This window comes from Eriocheir sinensis, chromosome 14, assembly GCF_024679095.1.
Source record: "Eriocheir sinensis breed Jianghai 21 chromosome 14, ASM2467909v1, whole genome shotgun sequence".
Lineage (NCBI taxonomy): Eukaryota > Metazoa > Arthropoda > Malacostraca > Decapoda > Varunidae > Eriocheir > Eriocheir sinensis.
This window is the reverse complement of record NC_066522.1, coordinates 22,173,019-22,192,691: the sequence shown is the minus strand read 5'-3', so window position 1 is coordinate 22,192,691 and position 19,673 is coordinate 22,173,019. Positions and strand designations below refer to the sequence as shown.

General features: G+C 39.6%; 1 protein-coding gene across 5 annotated transcripts; it reads right to left on the bottom strand.

Moving 5' to 3' along the window:
• Positions 1-1,315: 1,315 nt before the first annotated feature.
• On the bottom strand, positions 1,316-18,972 carry LOC126998647 (mitochondrial proton/calcium exchanger protein-like). Of its 5 annotated transcripts, none has more exons than XM_050860595.1 (12): positions 18,830-18,972; positions 16,076-16,725; positions 8,066-8,209; positions 7,617-7,754; positions 7,309-7,512; positions 6,860-7,108; positions 6,345-6,527; positions 5,786-5,932; positions 5,468-5,590; positions 4,486-4,632; positions 4,052-4,230; positions 1,316-2,023 (listed from the first exon to the last, which is right to left on the bottom strand). In XM_050860595.1, exons 1-12 carry the CDS (start codon positions 18,888-18,890, stop codon positions 1,570-1,572), a joined length of 2,679 nt encoding a protein of 892 aa, XP_050716552.1. In that variant the 5' UTR covers positions 18,891-18,972; the 3' UTR covers positions 1,316-1,569. The 5 variants fall into 5 exon arrangements, with proteins under 5 accessions (XP_050716552.1, XP_050716553.1, XP_050716554.1 ...); XM_050860596.1 differs by having other exon boundaries at positions 5,468-5,587; XM_050860597.1 differs by having other exon boundaries at positions 6,357-6,527.
• Between the last annotated feature and the right edge of the window lie 701 nt (positions 18,973-19,673).

Sequence of the window (19,673 nt, the reverse complement as noted above, 5' to 3'; positions counted from 1 at the left end):
CCCCTTGGGTCTTTTTATATCAGTTGTTTCCCAGTTGGTCACTTTTTGTCCATCTGTTTCCTCTCCATGTGTCCTGACCAACATGTATTTACACACATACATACGTGCACACTTGTTATGTGAGGAGAATATAATAACAATAGAGTTCCTTTTGAAGTGAAGAAAATATGTATCGAGTTTAGTACAACTTGAAAGAAGTTCTTGTCTTTGAAGAAAGAGGATAGTCTGTGTACTCCATCTATTTTTAGCTTACAATTGGAATGTAAGCATTTCTTTTAGCTTGTACCTGATTGGACAGTGGCTTTATGCAGCTTGCCTTCTGCACATTCTAACTGCTGGCCTAAAATAAGTGAAATAATATAGTTTTCAGAAAAAATGAGGTTATAGTTAAAATTTTTATACTGACAAAGTTCTCTTGAATATGATGATATTAAATATTTACATGTAGTTGGAGGTGCAATAATTTTTATATCTAGTTGGAGGTGCTAGACAACATTGGCTTGCAGATATAAAAGGAACACCACGACAAAGTAAACATTACACAACAAAGGTATAACGTGCAGTGAGAGGCCAGCTTCTAGGATGTGTAAGAGCCAGGTCGCCTCAAGCCACTGGTCACTTAGTGACAAGCTGCGAAAAATAGCTTAGGCTTCAATGGAGGCTACAATTAGACTAGACATATAGTTATCATGCACACATTCCTAGTCAGTGCTTCCTCACATTTTGCATGTACTTATTGCTGAAAACCATGAGCAAAAAGGAAACTGCATACTTAATGAGGAAAATACAGTTGGTTCTCTGTAAAAATTTACTTTTGTATAATTTGCAATCACCTTACTAAGCACTTGGGGAGTTGTAGTAAAAGCAAGTGTAGTTGTCATCATGTATTGGTTCATCTGTTTAATGTTTAGTTGATGTTGAGATGTGCCTACAAAATATTCTTGTGTGACCACATAACTTTGCTGTAGTAGTTCAGCATGGCTGGTAAAAATTGGTCCTTTAAGTCTCCTTTATTCTCTTTGGTAACTGTGGCTGTAAGGTAGTCAAAGGGTTCACACAAAACTGCAAGCTTCAGTGCCCACCAAAAGCAATTTGTTTTACACTAAATTTAAACTTCTTACGTTCCCAACTTATCATAAAATGTGATTTTGTGAGCCCCAAACTTGCTCAATGTGAGCGAGCACTGTATATATTCCACTTTCATTTACCTCTACTGAAAAATAAATTAATAATCCCAGTCTAAATTAAACAATAACTACCACAACATGGATTTACCCGTTCTTAGTAAATAAAAAAGAAAAGTAAAGTACATTCATCACAGTCTCTCCTTCCTTTATAATATATGCAGTTATAAATGCAGTATACCATTATATATAATTAGTGACCACCAATATGTTTTTTTGACAAAAAATGTACAAGTTTTAGTATGGGTCCATTAACTCATCTGATAACTCAACATTTACATGCAATATAAAATAATTTCTTAAGCATAATAATAACAATATAAGTTTCATTTCTATACTAGTAAACATAAAGGCTGTGTATTTAAAATTTCTTTGTTTCTCTATGTCATTGACTGTGCTTTGCTTGCTTTTCTGCATTCTCACTTCTTTCCACAGAAGTATTTTTACTACACTGTTCATTCTCATCGTGGGGTACTTCACTATATGCTGGATTACTTTCAGGTACACTGATGGGTTTGTCTTCCTGAACAGAGCTGTTATGTTTCCGAGTCTCGGTAAGTGTTGTGTTGAGGGCGTGCTGAATCAGCTGGGCAGACTCCAACTGTTCCTCCTTAGCCATCATTTCTATAACTTCCTCAAAGAGTTTTGGCGTCACACCCACTTGCTCGTCTATCATAAGATTTAAAACATGCAACACATGTTCTACTTCCACTGAACCATCTTTATCAAAGTCCATCTTGGCGAGGACATCGTGGATCATGGTGACTTTTGAAGTGTCTGGAGCGTGGCAAATATAGTTCAGATGCTGTGTCAAGTCTTGAAGGCTGACAAGTTCGGCTCTGTAAATAAATGAATTCATTGTAATAGCTAGACCATACAAAGTGCCAAGGTATATAGACATACAACTTAAACACTTGAGGAATACTGGGAACTGCCTGTCTAACTGTGATGTTGACAACTATGCCAATAGTTGTTGATAGATTTTACTGTTCTCCTAACTTCTTATCCTAGTTCTTACTCTCAGATCTCAGGAGCTTCAGCATATAGTTACAAATGTACATCAGATGGGCAAGCACCCTGTCTAGAATACTGAGCAGTGTAATACCACGGTATTGTTGCAGTCCCGCTGCCATATATGGATGACCAGCCCCCTCTTCCAGTCAGGAGGAATGGTGCCAGATTGCCATATGGCAGTCAAGACTGCATGCAACCTGCGGATCATGGCCTCACTTCCAGTTTTGAACAGCTTCGCACTGATGTTATAGACATCAGGTGAATTCAACCCCTCAACATTGCTAGAGCCTCTCTGACCTTGTCAAGAGATGGTGGGTTTTCATTGATGGGTGGATTAGCATTTGTTATCCGCTCAGAGGGTCCACCATGCATAACTGCTCAAAGTACTCAGCACAACTATCCCTCTGCCTATCTACATATGACATGAGGCAGCAATCTGCTGTTTGGACAGTGCTCACAGGAGGGAGGCTTGGAGTGGAGCTCTGAGCTCAGTAAGCAGGTCAGAGGTCATTTGCATCAGAGACATGATGTATTGTAGCACATCAATCACAAATATGCATTGTAGAAATGACCTACATAGAGGTGCATGTGGTATGTCAAGTTAGGATGATTCCAATGTAAATATGTATGAATTTTGATATGGGTAAAACAGAGAAGGGAGTACAGTAAACCCTCAGTTATCTTGGTGCACCGTATCCAACCTCGCCCGTATCTGGGAGATTTAAAAAATATTTGATTTTTTCCAAAATTTTTAAAAAAATTGTCGCGCGCTACCAAAAGTCGTTCAAATTGCCAGCGTGATGTGGAGAGAGAGAGAGAGAGAGAGAGAGAGAGAGAAACGAAAGAGAATTGAGAAATGAGACAGAGGCAAAGAGGCAGAGACCTGCCTGCTGTTATGGTCCTCCATGCCATTTATATATATATATATATATATATATATATATATATATATATATATATATATATATATATATATATATATATATATATATATATATATATATAATCGAAATGTTCATTTATAATTTTTATTAAATGCCGCAGGCGAAAGCTGGGTTTTCGGAGCCAGGTGCCCCCGTGGCTCTATTAAGCCGGACACCAGACAGTTTACTGTAGTTGAATGGGTGAAACATGGTACACTGAAATGATTTGAACATATAAGGATAACTTTGTTAGCCCCTTCAACAAGAGGACACGTATACTGTGTCCTTGCGTGCCCTGTACCATATCCGAGGATGCGCTTACTGCGTCCTGGCTCGCTTTAGCCAATATACGAGTTATTTTATCTTTATATATATGCTTACATCTCAAAATTATCAATTAATTTATGTTTCTTTATGTGCACCATTTAATTCTGCATGTTTTCATATATAATACATAATGATTATGTTGAGCTTATGGCTGAAAACTTGTTATATTCAATAGCAACATATGAAATTTGGCACGCGTGGCCATCCCGGATACACCTCGGGGTGCTGTTTTGGCCCAGCCATAGTGAGTTTCTTTATGTGCACCATTTAATTCTGCATGTTTTTATATATAATACATGATGATTATGTTGAGTTTATGGCTGAAAACTTGTTATATTCAATAGCGACATTTGAAATTTGGTGCGCGCGGCGATCTTGGATATGGCGCGGGGTGCTGTTTTGGCCTGGCCGTAGTGAAGGGGTTAAGAAAGTGTAAGAGGGAAAAATTGAGTGAGGGTGTCAAAGGAAGACCACCAGTGAAATGGTTCAATTGGGTGGACAAGCATTAGAGAGTTGGCAGGCAAGGGATTCAATGTGCTGAGAGGGACTGCTGGAACATGGAAAGTTGGAAGCTCTTCTACTTATCTGATGATGATGACTTACTTTGTTTTGTCCTTAGCTTCACCTGCATCTACTATTTTCTGGCGGTAAGCCTTTTCCTTGCCCAGTCGCTCCAATAGGGGCTCCATACGGTTGATCATCTTGTTCACACGAACGAACAGGCGACCAGCAGCCTTACCCACCCGGAGTTCCTTCTTATCTATTTTAGCGTGAGAGAGGGCCTGTAAGAGAGAGCACATATGAGTATATATGAGTTGTGTAATTCCATCTATATGAATAAGACATCACTTATTTAGGAGACATTGAACCATTTCTTCCTTCGGGTAGGCGGTGGCTGAGTGGTTAGCACATCCCCCTCCCTCTCTTACCCATAACAACAGCCCTCCCCCTCGTCCTTTCCACAATTGATGATCCAGCACGAGGCTGGTACAGTGCAAACTGAATTGACAAACTTTATAGTTAACAAAGCTTCTCACCTTTCTGAAATCTTCAATGTCTTCCTGGTAGTCTGCCATTTCACTCTTCAGTTCAGACAGCGCCTGCTCCTCAATTATTAACTTTCTCTTCTCTACACCCAGATTCTCAATAGCTTCCTCCACATCCCTCAGGTCCTCACTTGTGAGCTGTAAGGAGAATAACTGAAATGTAGCACAGGAATCACGACTACTCGGAAAAAATATATGCTATATAAGAGGTGCATGTAGTATATCAGGATGAAACTGAGGAAGTAACAAAAGAATGTATGAGATGTTTGGTATGGGTGTAACAGTGAAGGCTGTGGATTGCGCAGCGGTTGAATGGGTGAAACATGGTACTCTGAGGAGTGGACATGTGTTGAAAATGAATGAAGATGACCTTGTGAAGAGACTATATAAAGACAGGATTTAGGGAGAGGGTGTCGCAGGAAAATCACCAACTGTACGACTATTTGAAATTAAGAGTTGATATGGAAGGGATTAAGTGTGCTGAGAGAAGTTTCAGAACAAGGAAAGTGAAGAGATATTTCTGCCATAACATCCTCTTGAGGGAAGTTATTGTGAGGGAACAACAGGGTATTCGAGATATAGACAGATGGATATAACTACTCATGATTTCACACACCTTCTGGGCACCAAATCTTTATAACTACTTTATAAAGGTATGACACCATGTTGTTTTGTTCCATGATACTGATTTTTTTATTTGCATTTCCTACTGAATAAAGAATTGACAGCTACACTGTTGTTTAACTGCCTCCACATTGGCTGCAGGTGGAAGTTGAGCTCTTGTGTACTAATTTAATGGGTTTAGGCTACCGAATTAGTAGTGTGTGTGTGTGTGTGTGTCTCTCTCTCTCTCTCTCTCTCTCTCTCTCTCTCTCTCTCTCTCTCTCTCTCTCTCTCTCTCTCTCTCTCTATATATATATATAACAAGTACAGATAAAAACTTACTCCATGTTTTCACCAAACAAAATCTTACCATTGCCTCCTCAGTAGAGACTACCGGCTCGGGAGTAGGCTTTGGCATTTCTTCTGTGAGTACCTCAGCCTTGTCCTTCAGGATGGGAGCTTTGTCGATGAGCTCCTCAGCACTATCTTTCTGCTTTAGAGGATTAAAAAATAGGAAGAATTAATTAACAAAAATAAGAGAAACTAACACACTTTAATTAGCAGTAACTCTAAAGAGTGAATGTGATGATGGTAGAAGCAAATTATGATATCAAGAAACAAGTTGACACCGATTGTCTAAGGTTTTAAAATTTCCCTTGAATGAACCACAAACTTATGTCATAACTACCTGGATTTCTCCTGAGATGGACACTGTGGCCTTGGTGACCTGCACGCCCTCTGACAAAATCTTGTTAGCAGACAGAGGCACCTGGACCGCCGCCACCTCTGGAGGAATAATTTCTGCCTGGGTCTCCTCCACTGCTTTAAGGGCCTGCTGTGGGATAAAATATGAGGTTAATAGTTTAATACTATTCATTGCTCTCTCTCTCTCTCTCTCTCTCCATATAGTGAATAGGCAGTAGTTGCCAAGTTATAATGGAGCTAATTTTTGAGAAACACATGACTTGAAATGATCAAGTAAGAATTATAACAACAGTATTAGTATGCTCTAACATTTAAAATTTAAAGTTATTTCTTTAAAGTTAGTGGGATAATACTTGTAAAAAAAAGATTTTTTCATAGTGAATACTGTTGCCATGCCTGATCCAGTGTTTCTCTCTCCTTCCAAAGGTTGAGCCCAGACCTGTTTCTCTGGGTGGGGTGTTTCTCTCCTGAATCAAACTGATAAATTACATTAAAATAATACTTCAATTTAGCATGAAATTGATTTAGGTATTATACATTACCATTTTTCTCACCTCAGCTGCTTTCTTCTTAGCCAGTTTTTGTTTCTTCTCTTCTTCTAACACTGCAAGTTCTTTCTTGTCTTCTGCAATTTTTCTCTCTTCAACTTGAATGACCTCCAGTCGAGTCAGGTTGTCTATCTTACCTTCACGTTTACCAATGGCGGCCTTTGTGCGCGTAGCAACCTGTTTTAAAACGTTTTGATTACAACACCTCATACTAATGGTGGACAGTAAATCAACCATAAGTAGAACAAAATTCACTTAAGTAACAGCATTAATTATTTTCAGATAACTTTTTTTTCTTCCAATACACCACTATTAGGTGTCTTAGTCATTTTAATTTGCAAAATATAACTTTTCTTTTATTTAAGAGCATTAAAAAATAATTCAAGAGCTACATAATTTACCAAACAAGGAAAAGTACCACTAAGCAACAGCTTCTTTGAAATATTATTATAAAGTGAAAGCTAACGTGACTGAAAACACAAACTTGTACTGCAAATAGTAAAGCTTACCTCGTCAGGAAGAGAGGAGATGGTTGCGGCCAAGGTGTCAGGGGCTCGCACAGTCTCTGGGAGATAAAGTGTGCGAGAAAGTAAAAGCAATGAGGGAGGGACTTTCTCCTTCAAGCTCAACTCCAGCCACTGTGTTAACTGCAGACGAAGGCGCTCTTCTGACAAACCATAGGCTCTCATGCCCCTGGCACGACATGCTTGCTGGAGCTCCCAGACTGCTAAGGAATCCAGTCCCTCTCTTTCAATGATCTGTCAACAAGTGTGCCTTGATAAGAATCATCTCTACAATAGCTTGCTGATGTTTCATTTAATAGGAAGCAACCTGAAATATTTGATACAAAGTCATGATTTTAAGTATCAATTCATACCACTGAAGAATCAAACCTGTAACTGGATGAGTAATTAGTTCCTTAGCCGTTCATAGCCATAGTAGTAGTATTTGCATGTACCTTATCATCAGCTATCAATGATCTCAATTTCAGTCTCAGTTGGAATCTGAGGAAGTTGTTGGTCCCAAAAGGTTGCATCTCCAGCAGGCGACACAAGGCCATCAGCTGTGGTCTTGTCAGGGAGTCAAGGGTGATCTCATCCTCAAACAGTTTGCTGAACTTTAAAATTTCCTCATTGCTGATTCGCTCTCCAGTTTTGGTTATCTGTAAAGAGACAGTTAATTTACACAATTTTATATAAAATAATACAATGAGAAAAAGATTTTCATTTTTCATCCAATAGTCACTCACCTTTGGCTCTTACTAACCTTTTCAAAGAAAGAAACAAATTCTTTGGCACTTTCCGAGCTGCGGCCTTTGGCCTCAACTGACATGCTGTCTAATGTCTGTTGCAAAAACTTTGCCATCTCAAGTTTCATCTTTAATTTCTTTTTCATTTTGGCTTCCTGAGGAAATGAAAATATGTCGTTAATCAATTTAGTTTAGACAACTTGTCCAAGTCACACAAAGACGCATATAAAAGCTTATAATGTGTTTTAGGACTGAATCTCTGGTGCAAGGTTCCAGTTGTCTGCTCCTGTTCTTTCCAATTGTTTCTAAGGACATGAATAAATCAGATATCTATTTTCCATTCCATCCATCAACTAAAAGGTTATTTATCCTTGCACTCTCTTGGTATGATACATGCCTTACAATACGTATATTTTCTCTCACTGAATCATAAAACATAATCCTGTAAAGTTTGGTAGCTTCCAACCTTCTCATTGGCAGTCTCAAATGTAGATGGCAGCATGCCCGGGAAAAGCTTCAGAGCCACGGGCAGCAGGAACTCCATGAAGGGGATGATGATGAACACGGAGAAGGGAAGGAGGCGGAAGAGGTCACTCGTGGTTCTCACCAACTGTGGACAAACACTTAACTGTTTAACGATTGTATTGTTGGCAGGAAAACATGATGCAACTAACAAGATATTTAAAAATAATATCCAAGAAACAATAGAAACCATGTTTTGACAGTGGCACCTAACTTAAAAAAGTAAAAGTATTATCAATCTCTCTCTCTCTCTCTCTCTCTCTCTCTCTCTCTCTCTCTCTCTCTCTATCTATATATATCTAGATATATATATATATATATATATATATATATATATATATATATATATATATATATATATATACATGCAAAGTATTTATGTTGCTTGTACCAGTGTACAAACAAAACATTGTCAGTCTTTGCGATAGGTATGGAGTAACCTGAAACGTTTATTTACATATTTGATGAAATTATTGAAGTGTGTATTCTAACTCTCAAGGGCAAGTCTGGCTTAAAGCAGAGTAGTCTCCATGACCAAGGAAAACAGCATATATATATATATATATATATATATATATATATATATATATATATATATATATATATATATATATATATATATATATATATATATATATATATATATATATATATATATATATATATATATATATATATATATATATATATATATATATATATATATATATATATAGAGAGAGAGAGAGAGAGAGAGAGAGAGAGAGAGAGAGAGAGAGAGAGAGAGAGAGTTTTTTCTCAGTCATTACATAATATGCGACCACAGCATCACCCTATGACCTCTAAAGTATCATATAAGTGTGTGTGTGTGTGTGTGTGAGAGAGAGAGAGAGAGAGAGAGAGAGAGAGAGAGAGAGAGAGAGAGAGAGAGAGTGCGTGCGTGTGTGTGTGTGTGTTACGCCTGTTGAACAAGGGTGTTGTGCAATAAGCGGAGCACCTGAACTACCGAACTCTTCTCCCCCTGAAAGAGGCCCCACAGGTTGACTCCCTGACAGTCTAGCGTGGTGCCCTGCCTAGTCTCTTGGCAGTGAGTGCATCATACACCATATAGCTACTCTGCAACATCCCGATGGTGAAATACAGTAAGAAAGCTGAACTGAGGCCGAGCGCACGGCCAGGTGACGTAGGGAACCACGCCACGGTCACGTGATGCTGCATGCCATCGATCCGCCTTGCCTGAAAATGCCAAACACCTTACACAAATTCATTCTCTACAATGTCTTTGTGGTATATACCATTAGCATTATGCCTTGGTCGAGGAGTATATCATTTAAACAGCGAATACCGAATCAGGACCCGGTAACCTAGATAAAGCCGTTCCGTGGCGAAAAGAGAGAGAGTGCCGAGAGGGTTGGCACCGGCGAGTGGCAGAGGTACATGACTAGCAAAATCGGTGCCGCCGCTGCATGGCCCAGAGCGCTGACCTACCTCATAACTATTTTTCCTTAATCTTGGAGACTACTCTGCTTTAAGCCAGACTTGCCCTTAAGAGTTAGTAGACACACTTCAATCATTCCATCAAACATGTAAATAAACGTTTCAGGTTACTCCATACCTATCGCAAAGACTGACAATGTTTTGTTTGTAAAAAAGAAAGGCGGGGAAGGAGAACACGAGGCCACTGCTACAAGCAACATAAATACTTTGCATGTAGCCACTACGGGGGTTTGCTTTGATACCATAATTAAAGAAGTCTGTTCAAGTGACGCAGACAAGAACAGTACTCGGCCGGTTGACAACAGGTCCGTTCCCTCCCCTCTTGACATGCAACCGTCAGAGCTTCAAGCGGCGGTTGCGTCATTATTTTTTCTGCCATTATCAGTCACGCGTCAGTGTTAAAAGGTAGTACACCCGATTGCATTTTTCCCCGTTCCAGAATATTTGTAAAGAGATCTGTCATAAGGAACCCAACACGCCGAATGTACTGTAGCAGCCTATTTTTGTAACGCTTGTAACATCGCTTTCGCAATGTTAATTGTGGAGAGAGAGAGAGAGAGAGAGAGAGAGAGAGAGAGATGGGAAGGGTGAGGGACAGAGAACACACACACACACACACAGGTTGAAATATGCGTCCGCAGTATACGTACAAGCAGTCCTGACACCAAAAGAGACGATATAAAAAGATCGAGAGAATACAAAGAACACCAAGCAACCAAGGCGGTCCCCATTCTGACAGACCGAACGTATACAAAGGAAGACTGATAGAGATGACATGATTGCCGTGCTCAGGACAGATTAAAGTAAAAGAAAACAATAGTAATAAAAAAATAGAGAAGTTCTGTTTGTATGGGACTGAGGAGCAACACGAGGGCATGGAAGGAAACTGAAGACAAGATAAAGGTAGCTGCGCGTGGCCTCGGTGCTCATCTCCGACGCATTACCCTTGCTGGTGGAAGGAAATCAAGACATGTAGCTTTCCCTATAGATGCACTGAACTTTGGAATGGCCTGGGCAGAGAGATCATTCAGTCCAAAACCTTAAATGAACTGAAAGCAAAGGTCTGATCGATCGAGACACGGAGACAGGACCCCACGAAGCTCATATCTTGCACATCACACCTAGGTAAATAAATAAACACACACACACACACACACACACACACACAAGAGGGGGCTTTTATCTTGTGAAACTACGAATGTATAAGAAACTAAGAGAGAGAGAGAGAGAGAGAGAGAGAGAGAGAGAGAGAGAGAGAGAGAGAGAGAGAGAGAGAGAGAGAGAGAATGTGACAATCCGTTGAGTAAAGTGGACCATAGGAATTGCAATTGCTTTGCCTGACTTCATCGTACGAATGAACTGTCTACCTCTCCATACAGACTGTCGCAGTGACATATTCATAAACATTTCGGCGCCCAAACAAACATTATAAACAAGGCTTTCGTGCGAGTTGTGGGCATTTCCAGAGGTACGGTAGTTGTATGGCCCTGGTGGTAGTAGTATGACCCTTCCTCTCTACCATGAACCTGAAAAAATCATACAAGGGAACCTGTTTGATATCCTAACATTAAACAAGGCTTTCGTACGAGTTGTGGGCATTCCCAGGGATAGTTGTGTAGCCCTGCGGTAGTAGTTTGATCCTTCCTCTACACCATGACCGTGAAAAAAACACATATGGAAACCAGGCTGATCTCCCTTTTGGCCTTGAAGTTTCTTAACGTGAGAGGCGGAAGGGTCTGAGCATACCGACTTGAATTTATGCCGTATCTTTTCCATCTTTTACTTATCTATTGGGTAGCGAGGCCGACCCAAGCGCGTAAGCCAATCACATGCCACTTCCGGAAAAAAAGCAGTGCCGTATATCTCCCACTGTAAGTAAGAATGCGCGCGCGCGCACACACACACACACACACACACAGTTCCCTCTCCTGTTTTGTTTTACCTGTACAATGAATAAAAATACATTATGTTGCAATGCCAGGTGCCTAGCTGACTGGATGAGGTCTTGGCAAAGGTATAGCAGACTGACTGGCAGCACAAGACCGTACCTTCCTTCCCTAGCCAACAAATGCCCATCTATATATGTCTGTATGTACCTATCTATCTATCTATATTATGAGGAAACGCTGCAGGGAAATGTGCTAGTTGATGTGGGCGACGGAAGAGAGTACAGAGTAAAAATGAGGAAATAATTGAAAAGACTGGTTTGAAAAAGAAAAGAACGAGTAGATGAGGAATTTGGAAGAAAGAAGACGAAATGAAGGAGGTGGAGAAGGGTGAGATTGAGAAGGCGATGAAGAAGTCGAGAGTAGGAAAGGCTTCTGGTGGTACTGACGGCATGACTATAGAAACGAAGAGATGTATATAGTTTTGCGTTCAAGAGGAGAGTATCAAGACATCTCTCCATCCGATATTCCCCTCACTTCTGACCACTCCTTTAGTTCACATTGCAGGAGCAGCGATTTTGCGGGTTTTCTTGTGTGTTTCTTCTTTGATAACTGCCCTTGAGTTATTTCATTTACCGTATAAAAGTAAGTTGCGGAGTGGATTTTGAGGATATGTATAATCTAACATGGAAACAGGGATATAAGTTAGTTAATTACACCCCCAACACCCCCCCAACCCACACACGGTTCCTTCTCTTGTCTAGAATTACATGCGCATACATCGAACAGTATCGGTAATGTTATGTTCTGATGGGCCCTTCCCTATCCTTCTATCATGAACGAGTGGGTCAAGACTCATTACATATCCAGTACTACCACATCTTAAAGAAATTAAAATACAAGAAAAAAAATGAGAAATTATGAAAATACAAAAAAGAAAAAAAGCAGAAATAAGAGCTAATGTTCCCTTCCCTATCCTTCTACCATGAACAACTGGGACAAGACTCATTACATATCAGACACCACTTCTTCATCTCCTTCTCCATGTTAAACGTCCGTGATTTCCCTACAGGGGTTGAGCGGGTTATGAGTTTCTTCTCCCACTCTTAACGATGCAGTACTCTACCCTTCCTAATGTTCACCCTTCCCATGTCTTCCTCCCGAACCACACATGTTGCTGACACGTTATATATGTACCTCCGAGTGACGTAGATATCAGTTTAAACAGGAGCGATAGAAAAGATAAATGGATAAATAGATAGTTGACGAATGATGAATAGATTTAGGACGATGAACATGTAAATTAGTCTTATCGAGAGAGAGAGAGAGAGAGAGAGAGAGAGAGAGAGAGAGAGAGAGAGAGAGAGAGAGAGAGAGAGGAAAATAATAGAAGTAAAAGTAAATTCACACAGAAAGAAAGGATAAAGAGGTATAACGAATGTAGAAGGGAAGAAAAAAATAAAAGGGAGATAAAAGAGAATGGGAGAAGAGACGAGGGAAAGAGAATGCGAAAGGAGAAACAGAGAGATAAGAGAAGGAAGGGAAAACAAGAGTAAAAGACGAAAGGGAATAAATGAGAGAGAGAGAGAGAGAAGGGGAGGGGTCAGGCGCCACGCTGTCTGTCCGTGGTCGAGGGTTGCATACTTTCACTTTTTATATATACTTAGGGTTGGGTACTTCTAATAGGGTGCTGAGCCAAGACTTTGCCGCGTGAACCTATGTGAGTGTGTTTATTGGTATGGCTGATGACAAACAGACACGGGAGGATAATTAAGGACACCTGGCGATGCTGTCCAAGATTCTTATGTGTAAAACTTTCGTATCCGTCACAGGGAGAAGGGAAAGGAAGAGTAAAAAATTGAGTACTGGAACGGCAAATATTGTGTAAACTCCTTTATACTAAGATAGGATAGAGAGTTGTTATCGATAGCCCTAATAGGCGCGAAAACTTCAATATACTAAGATACGATAGAGAAAAGTTATCAATAGCTCTTATAGGCGTAAATAACGTTCGGTAATGACATAAAAAGGCGAAGATGACGTGCTATCTGTGCTCTTAATTATATGATACTGGATGGTTTTGTTTAGTATAAATATTAAAAAAAAAAAAAACTTACTGACGGCATTAACAAGACAACAATTACACAATATAACTTGACGCATTTCTTGTTATCATTGCTTTCGGTTATGTGATACTGAACGTTTTTTTTATGTATGTCTATATAAAGAACATACTGGTGGTTTTAAAAAGATACAACAATCAACGAGACTTATGCCAAAATGAATGACTTAGGACAGAAAGACGTTACAGTGACAGTAAAGACAAGAATAAAATTTGGGAGGGGACAAAACAATGCCTAAGGAGATACAGGTGGGTGGTGACTCTTCCTTTGAACTCATTTATTGGATAGAGCGAGTGAGCAATCAGTCAATCGGATGCACTTGGCAGCAGACATGACTATTCTATACATGTCCGGTGGGCAAACCAGGTTAATCTAGCTCTGGGTCGTGCCAACACATGTGTATACCAGGAATAGGCCACGAACACGCGAGCAGTGACGTCACACACACACACACACACACATTGCACAAGTTAGGTACGTACAAACAAAGCCGTATAAACAAAGATTATAGGTGGTGAACATGAGTGAATTAGGGCAAGGAAGGAACGTGTGAACCGGATCTTGGCAGTGTAGGAAAACATCCGTAGTTGAAAATACCAAGAAAAGGGTAAGGAGTTGTTTCCTGCTTTCATGGACCTTGAGAACCATTGTGAAAGGGTTGAGAGGAAGGTGACAGCTAAAAATAAGCTATCACTACAAATCTATCAGTTACAAATTAAATGAAACTGCTCAAGAGAAATCATGACAGAAGCACATTCGAGGTCACTAAGGTGGAGAAATGCATTCCACAAACTTTCTCTACTACTCATGCTAAAAAGCCTTGGTTTAATAACGCATCTTTTGTGTTATTTAAGAGGCAGCTCACAAAAGGTAGCCGAGCCTTCAAACTCCTGACAGTCATGCATTACGTACCTATATATTTTCGCCTGGAACTGAGCCAAATCTATTCACCGATTTACCAAAGGCTCAATCATCAATAGATGTAAATATCAAGCATATGACTTGACAGGAGAGCATACCAGATGATTAGGAAAAATGTTAATGGCCAGAATGCAGCAACAAGTGGCAAGGCAAAATCTCACTGGCATATGGGTACACTGGGCATTATGCAGGACCAGTCTAAGGGCCCTTGCTTGCTTTTCATCATGGTATATATATCAATGATCTCACTGGCATAAGGTAACATAGGGCATTGTGCAGGGATCAGTCTTGGGGCCTCTGCTTGCTTTTCTGCCTTTTCATCATGGTATATATCAATGATTTAGATATTAATCAGCACAAATATATATATATATATATATATATATATATATATATATATATATATATATATATATATATATATATATATATATATATATATATATATATATATGCTGTACCATGAAAAGTTAGGAAAACTGAAACTCCCAAGTCTTAAATATAGACAAATATGAGAGAAATACAGAGAATGTTAAATGGCTACTATGTCCTGGAGGCCTGTAACCTGGTATACAATTGTGGAGGGCTACTGCAACACACACTGATCCAAGAGGAACCAGATCAGAAACTCTATCCCAAGCTGACAGATAAGAAAAGAATAAAATTGAATACTGAAACGGCAAATCTTGTGTAAACTCCATTATACTAAGATAAGATAGAGAATAGTTATCAATAGCCCTAATAGGTGCAAAAACTTCAACATACTAAGATTGTGAATGTGTGTATATTGAATAGCTTGACTGAGGTAACTGTTTCATCCACAAAATATAAAGAGCTTCCAAGAAAAGTGTGTGACCAAGAGAACTCAAATCAGAAACTCTATCCCAAGCTGACAGATAGGACGAGAGGTAAAGAACTGCTTTAACTTAGAACTGTGAATATATATATGGAATAGCTTGACCGAGGTAACAGTTTCACTGAAGAATATACCAGAGCTTCTGAGAAATGAGCTTTATTTGAAGTTTGGTGATAAGAAAAGAATCACTTCCACTTTGAACTAAGAATGAATTTAACTGCCTGACCGAGGAAGTTGTTTCATCTAAGACTATAAATAGCTTCCTAGAAAAGATTGAACAAAGTGTGGGAAGGGCATGAAGTATTATATAATGAATTCACAGCCAATATCAGCAGCACTGCACAGCCAAAGTTAAAAAGTCTATTAGAGAGGAATCTTTATAGTATCCTGGACTGGAAATGATCTACAAGTATCTACGTACTAGTAAAAGACAAGAATGGGGAGTTTGTGAGAAAGATGCATGAAGATTTAACAGAAGATCAAATGGTAAAATAAATAAATAAATAAATAAATAAATAAAATAAAAGATGAGATATATTTGTGAATGAGGATGAAAAGAGAAGACAATAGGTTTATATACAAGAACTGTCTCCTGTTTCTTGCAGACCCTTTTAACTTCTTGTGCACATGTATCTCTATAAACATATGCAACTATTTTGCTTATTATAACAGGAACAAGGGCAGCACTGTACCTGGCGGTGTTCCCTCCTGGAGAGAGTCTCGCCGTTGCAGATTCGCCAGATGTACTTGCAGCAGATCTTGGTGTCAATGAAGAGTAACCTAAATCCATGATAGTAATGTAAGATCTCTTCTTTGATTCTTGTTCCTAGGGATTTCCTCACCACCACAGCCTTTTTATCTTGAGCTATAGGGGAGCTGGCAGCTTTGGCCTTTTCTTTTAAGTCCTTAACTGTCACTTCCACCTGTGAAGATGGTTTGAGTGTCTCTTTCTCTTTCACTTTTTCACTTGATGAGTTTCTTTCACTTTCCGGAGGTGTTTTACCTTGTGGTGGAGAAGTATTAATGATTGATGCAACTATGTCTTGATGATGAGTGCCACTGGAGGCGGGTTGTGAAGAAAGCTTTTCCCTCAGCCTGACAGAGCTATGGAGGCTGCGGTACGATGGGACATAGACGGTGGTGTATGACACACGGTGGGCTGGGGAGAGTGCGGGGCAGTGGCCGTGATGCTGGCCTGGACCCCTTGTGATCCAGCCATAGGGTTTGCTCCCACTATACACATTAGGGATGACCTGGGATGACAATATCACATTACTGGTGGTGTGCCACGTCCGGTTTGCTGTCGCCACCTCCAGGCTGTAGGCACACAATCCACGCACACCTGGGAACAGAAACACGCACACAAAATCAAGGTTACATAAGAGTATTACGCCTACCTTGCATTAAAATTACCTATTGCAGTATGGTAATAACAGAATAGAACTGCATGTGTCTTACATTTGCTCCAAAAGGGAACAAGCATGGAACAATAAAACTAATACGGTGACACTGAGTATGACATCCCTGTTAACGTTCATTACAAAAATGAGATTACGGATATATATAAAAATGCTGCTTGATCTTTTCACTTAAAAAAGCCTGCCAAATTTAAGTACGGAGTTGGCTGATTGGAAACTCTAGCTCGGGGAAGAGAGACAGCAGTGCAGGCCATCACAGGACACATTTTCTTTGACTACAAGAATCTCAGGAGTTGAGCCGATACAGCCTCCCTAAATGATAAAACTAAACTTAAAAATGGTGATGAAAGCAAGGGGCAAAAGTAAAAGATTTGCAACAGTCTATTATAGAAACCATAACTAAATGTGACATTAAGACAACCATATGATGTGTCACCAGATTTACTCGCAGTAGATCTTGGTGTCAATGTAGATTAATCTAAATCCATGATAGCAGTGTCACCCATCGCCGCTAAGGATAGTAACCTACTGCCGCTATAATACTGACCTACTGCCACTAAAATATTGACTTGTTGCTACTCAATCATTTTTCACATATCATAAACTAGCAACTTTTAACAGAAACGGTTATTAGTTATGATTAGCACGTTAAAATCTATGAACAAATAACATCAACTGACGGAGTACATTGGGTGTAATTCTGTATAAGTATTGATTATGCTTCTTGGGGTTTCTAGTTATAGGTATTAAGTTTGAGCTTCAGTGGAGTGTGTATGCTTTTGTCAATACTGTGTTGGGGAGTGGTGGACATCGACACTATGGGCCTTGTGCAGTCAATCCCTATCCTGTTAGAAAGTGCTTTTATCTTCCTCTTTCTGTTCTGGCCGTGAGCTTTCCCCTTTCCTGAGAAATAAGCCTTGGGGGTGACAGGTAAGGCTAAGCAGTCTTTATCTCTGCTTCACGCCGGCTTATCTCACCGGGTCACTGATAGCTTGCTCAACACATCACTTTCCCATTAAGCAAGGCCCATTTCACTGATGATTTTAAGAATTTGACTGAACTTATGGTACTTTGAGACCATTCAGTAATGTACCGTAGCTAGTTGGGTACTATACATATTCGTAGGTCCCAAGGAGCTTTGCCATCCTAAGCCTTTCTTGACACTATCACATTATACAAAGGCCATTTCAGTGATGATTTTAAAACTTAAGATACTTCGAGACCATTCAGTCATGTAGCTAATACCGGTAGTATTTTCTTTGCTAGTTAGGTATACATATTCCTAGGTCCCATAGTAAGGTGCTTTGCCATCCTAATAATTTTTTGACACTCACATAATACACGGTCCATCTAAGTGACGATTTTAAGAGCTTCACTGAATTTAAGACACTTCGAGATCATTCAATTCATGGCTATTATCAACTTTCGTGTATTAGACATGTATAGCTAGTCCTACAGTTCCTAGATGTTGGGTTACAGTGCTCTTGGCTAAATCTCCTTCCTCGTTACTAGCAATCCTCAGTTTGCCGGGCATTGGACGTCGCTGCCCTCCCCAAATAAATGAAAAAAAAAAAAAAAAAAAAAAAACTTGTGCTATATATACATGATTATTTTTTCAGTTTCTAGGTTTTAGGATAATGTGTTTTCTTTCTTTCTTTCTTTCTCATTACAAGCAATCCTCAGTCGGCCAGGCACGGATCATCAATGCCCCAAAATAAAAAAATAAATAAAATGAAAAACGAACTGGACACATTTTTTTTCCTAGATGTTGGGTTGAGGTGCTTTCTTTCTTCCTTACTTTCTCGTTACTAACAATCCTCAGTCAGCCAGGCACGGGTCATCAATGCCCCCAAGAATAAAATAAAAGGAAAATGGAAGAAAATCGGTCAGCTGTTCGATTGCGTCAACCTTGGTCATCACGTTGGTATAGGCGGCCACTAAATCCTCCATATCTAACCCCGTTTAACTTATCCCAGTATATCAAATCCACCTTTACTATCCATATACACCCAGGAAGACATTACTTACCATATTTAGAGCGTCTAGTGGCCGAGCCGAGAGCCATAGACACACATGAGGCGGCACACATCCTTACCCTGCCCCGGCTAATACATAACTGACCTCCGATAACTTAAAGCAAGAGTTACCAGAGAGTCAAAGATTAATGATTTTTCCATGGTATTACGAAGGGTTGAATAGGTAGGTCATAGGATATAAATAAAGCTCTTAAATATCTAATCACCAAGGCAAAAATGTGGAATTGTTAAGAACCTGCCGCAAGAGTTACCACAGAGGGAAAGATACATGATTTCTCAATGGTGATATATGATAGGTAGAATAGATAGGTCATACATTGTAACTAAAATCTTTAAATATCTCATCAATGGGGCAAAAAACGAATTACTATGAGAGCGCAGCGCCTTATTGAACAGATCGGCTCCCAAGCAGAAACATATTTGATAAGGCTTTCGTAGGATTCATGGGCATTTCCTGGGGTATTTTTATGACCCTAGTGGTAGTTTTGTCTGTCTTCTGTACCATGAACCTCAAAGAACAGTCATTATAGCCCGATTTATCTCCTTTTTGGCCTTTGAGAATAGTTGATGTAAGGGGCGAACCGACTTCATTGCTCTCTGGCACTACCCTCGTGTGTGCCACCAATGACCTAATTTCTTCACAATGCCTCACGTTGTTACCTAATCGAAAATAACTATCATAAGGAAACTGATCAGACCATTGATTACATATTTATTTGTAGAAGCGGTCTCTTTCCCTGTTGTAGGATATATGGTTCTTTCTCGTATTATTGCAAATCACATTATGTATTGCCTGCAGGGTTTGGATGGCATATATTCCTCTCTTCTCCTTTGTT

What these genes read in the sequence shown, in the direction of transcription:
- LOC126998647 (XM_050860595.1), bottom strand. Translation starts at nt 18,890, where the DNA reads ATGTGTGCCGCCTCATGTGTGTCTATGGCTCTCGGCTCGGCCACTAGA. An exon ending in CCAGGAGGGAACACCGCCAG is followed by an intron (nt 8,210 to 16,075) that starts GTACAGTGCTGC and finishes GTTTGTCCACAG; the next exon opens with TTGGTGAGAACCACGAGTGA. An exon ending in TTGAGACTGCCAATGAGAAG is followed by an intron (nt 7,755 to 8,065) that starts GTTGGAAGCTAC and finishes TCATTTCCTCAG; the next exon opens with GAAGCCAAAATGAAAAAGAA.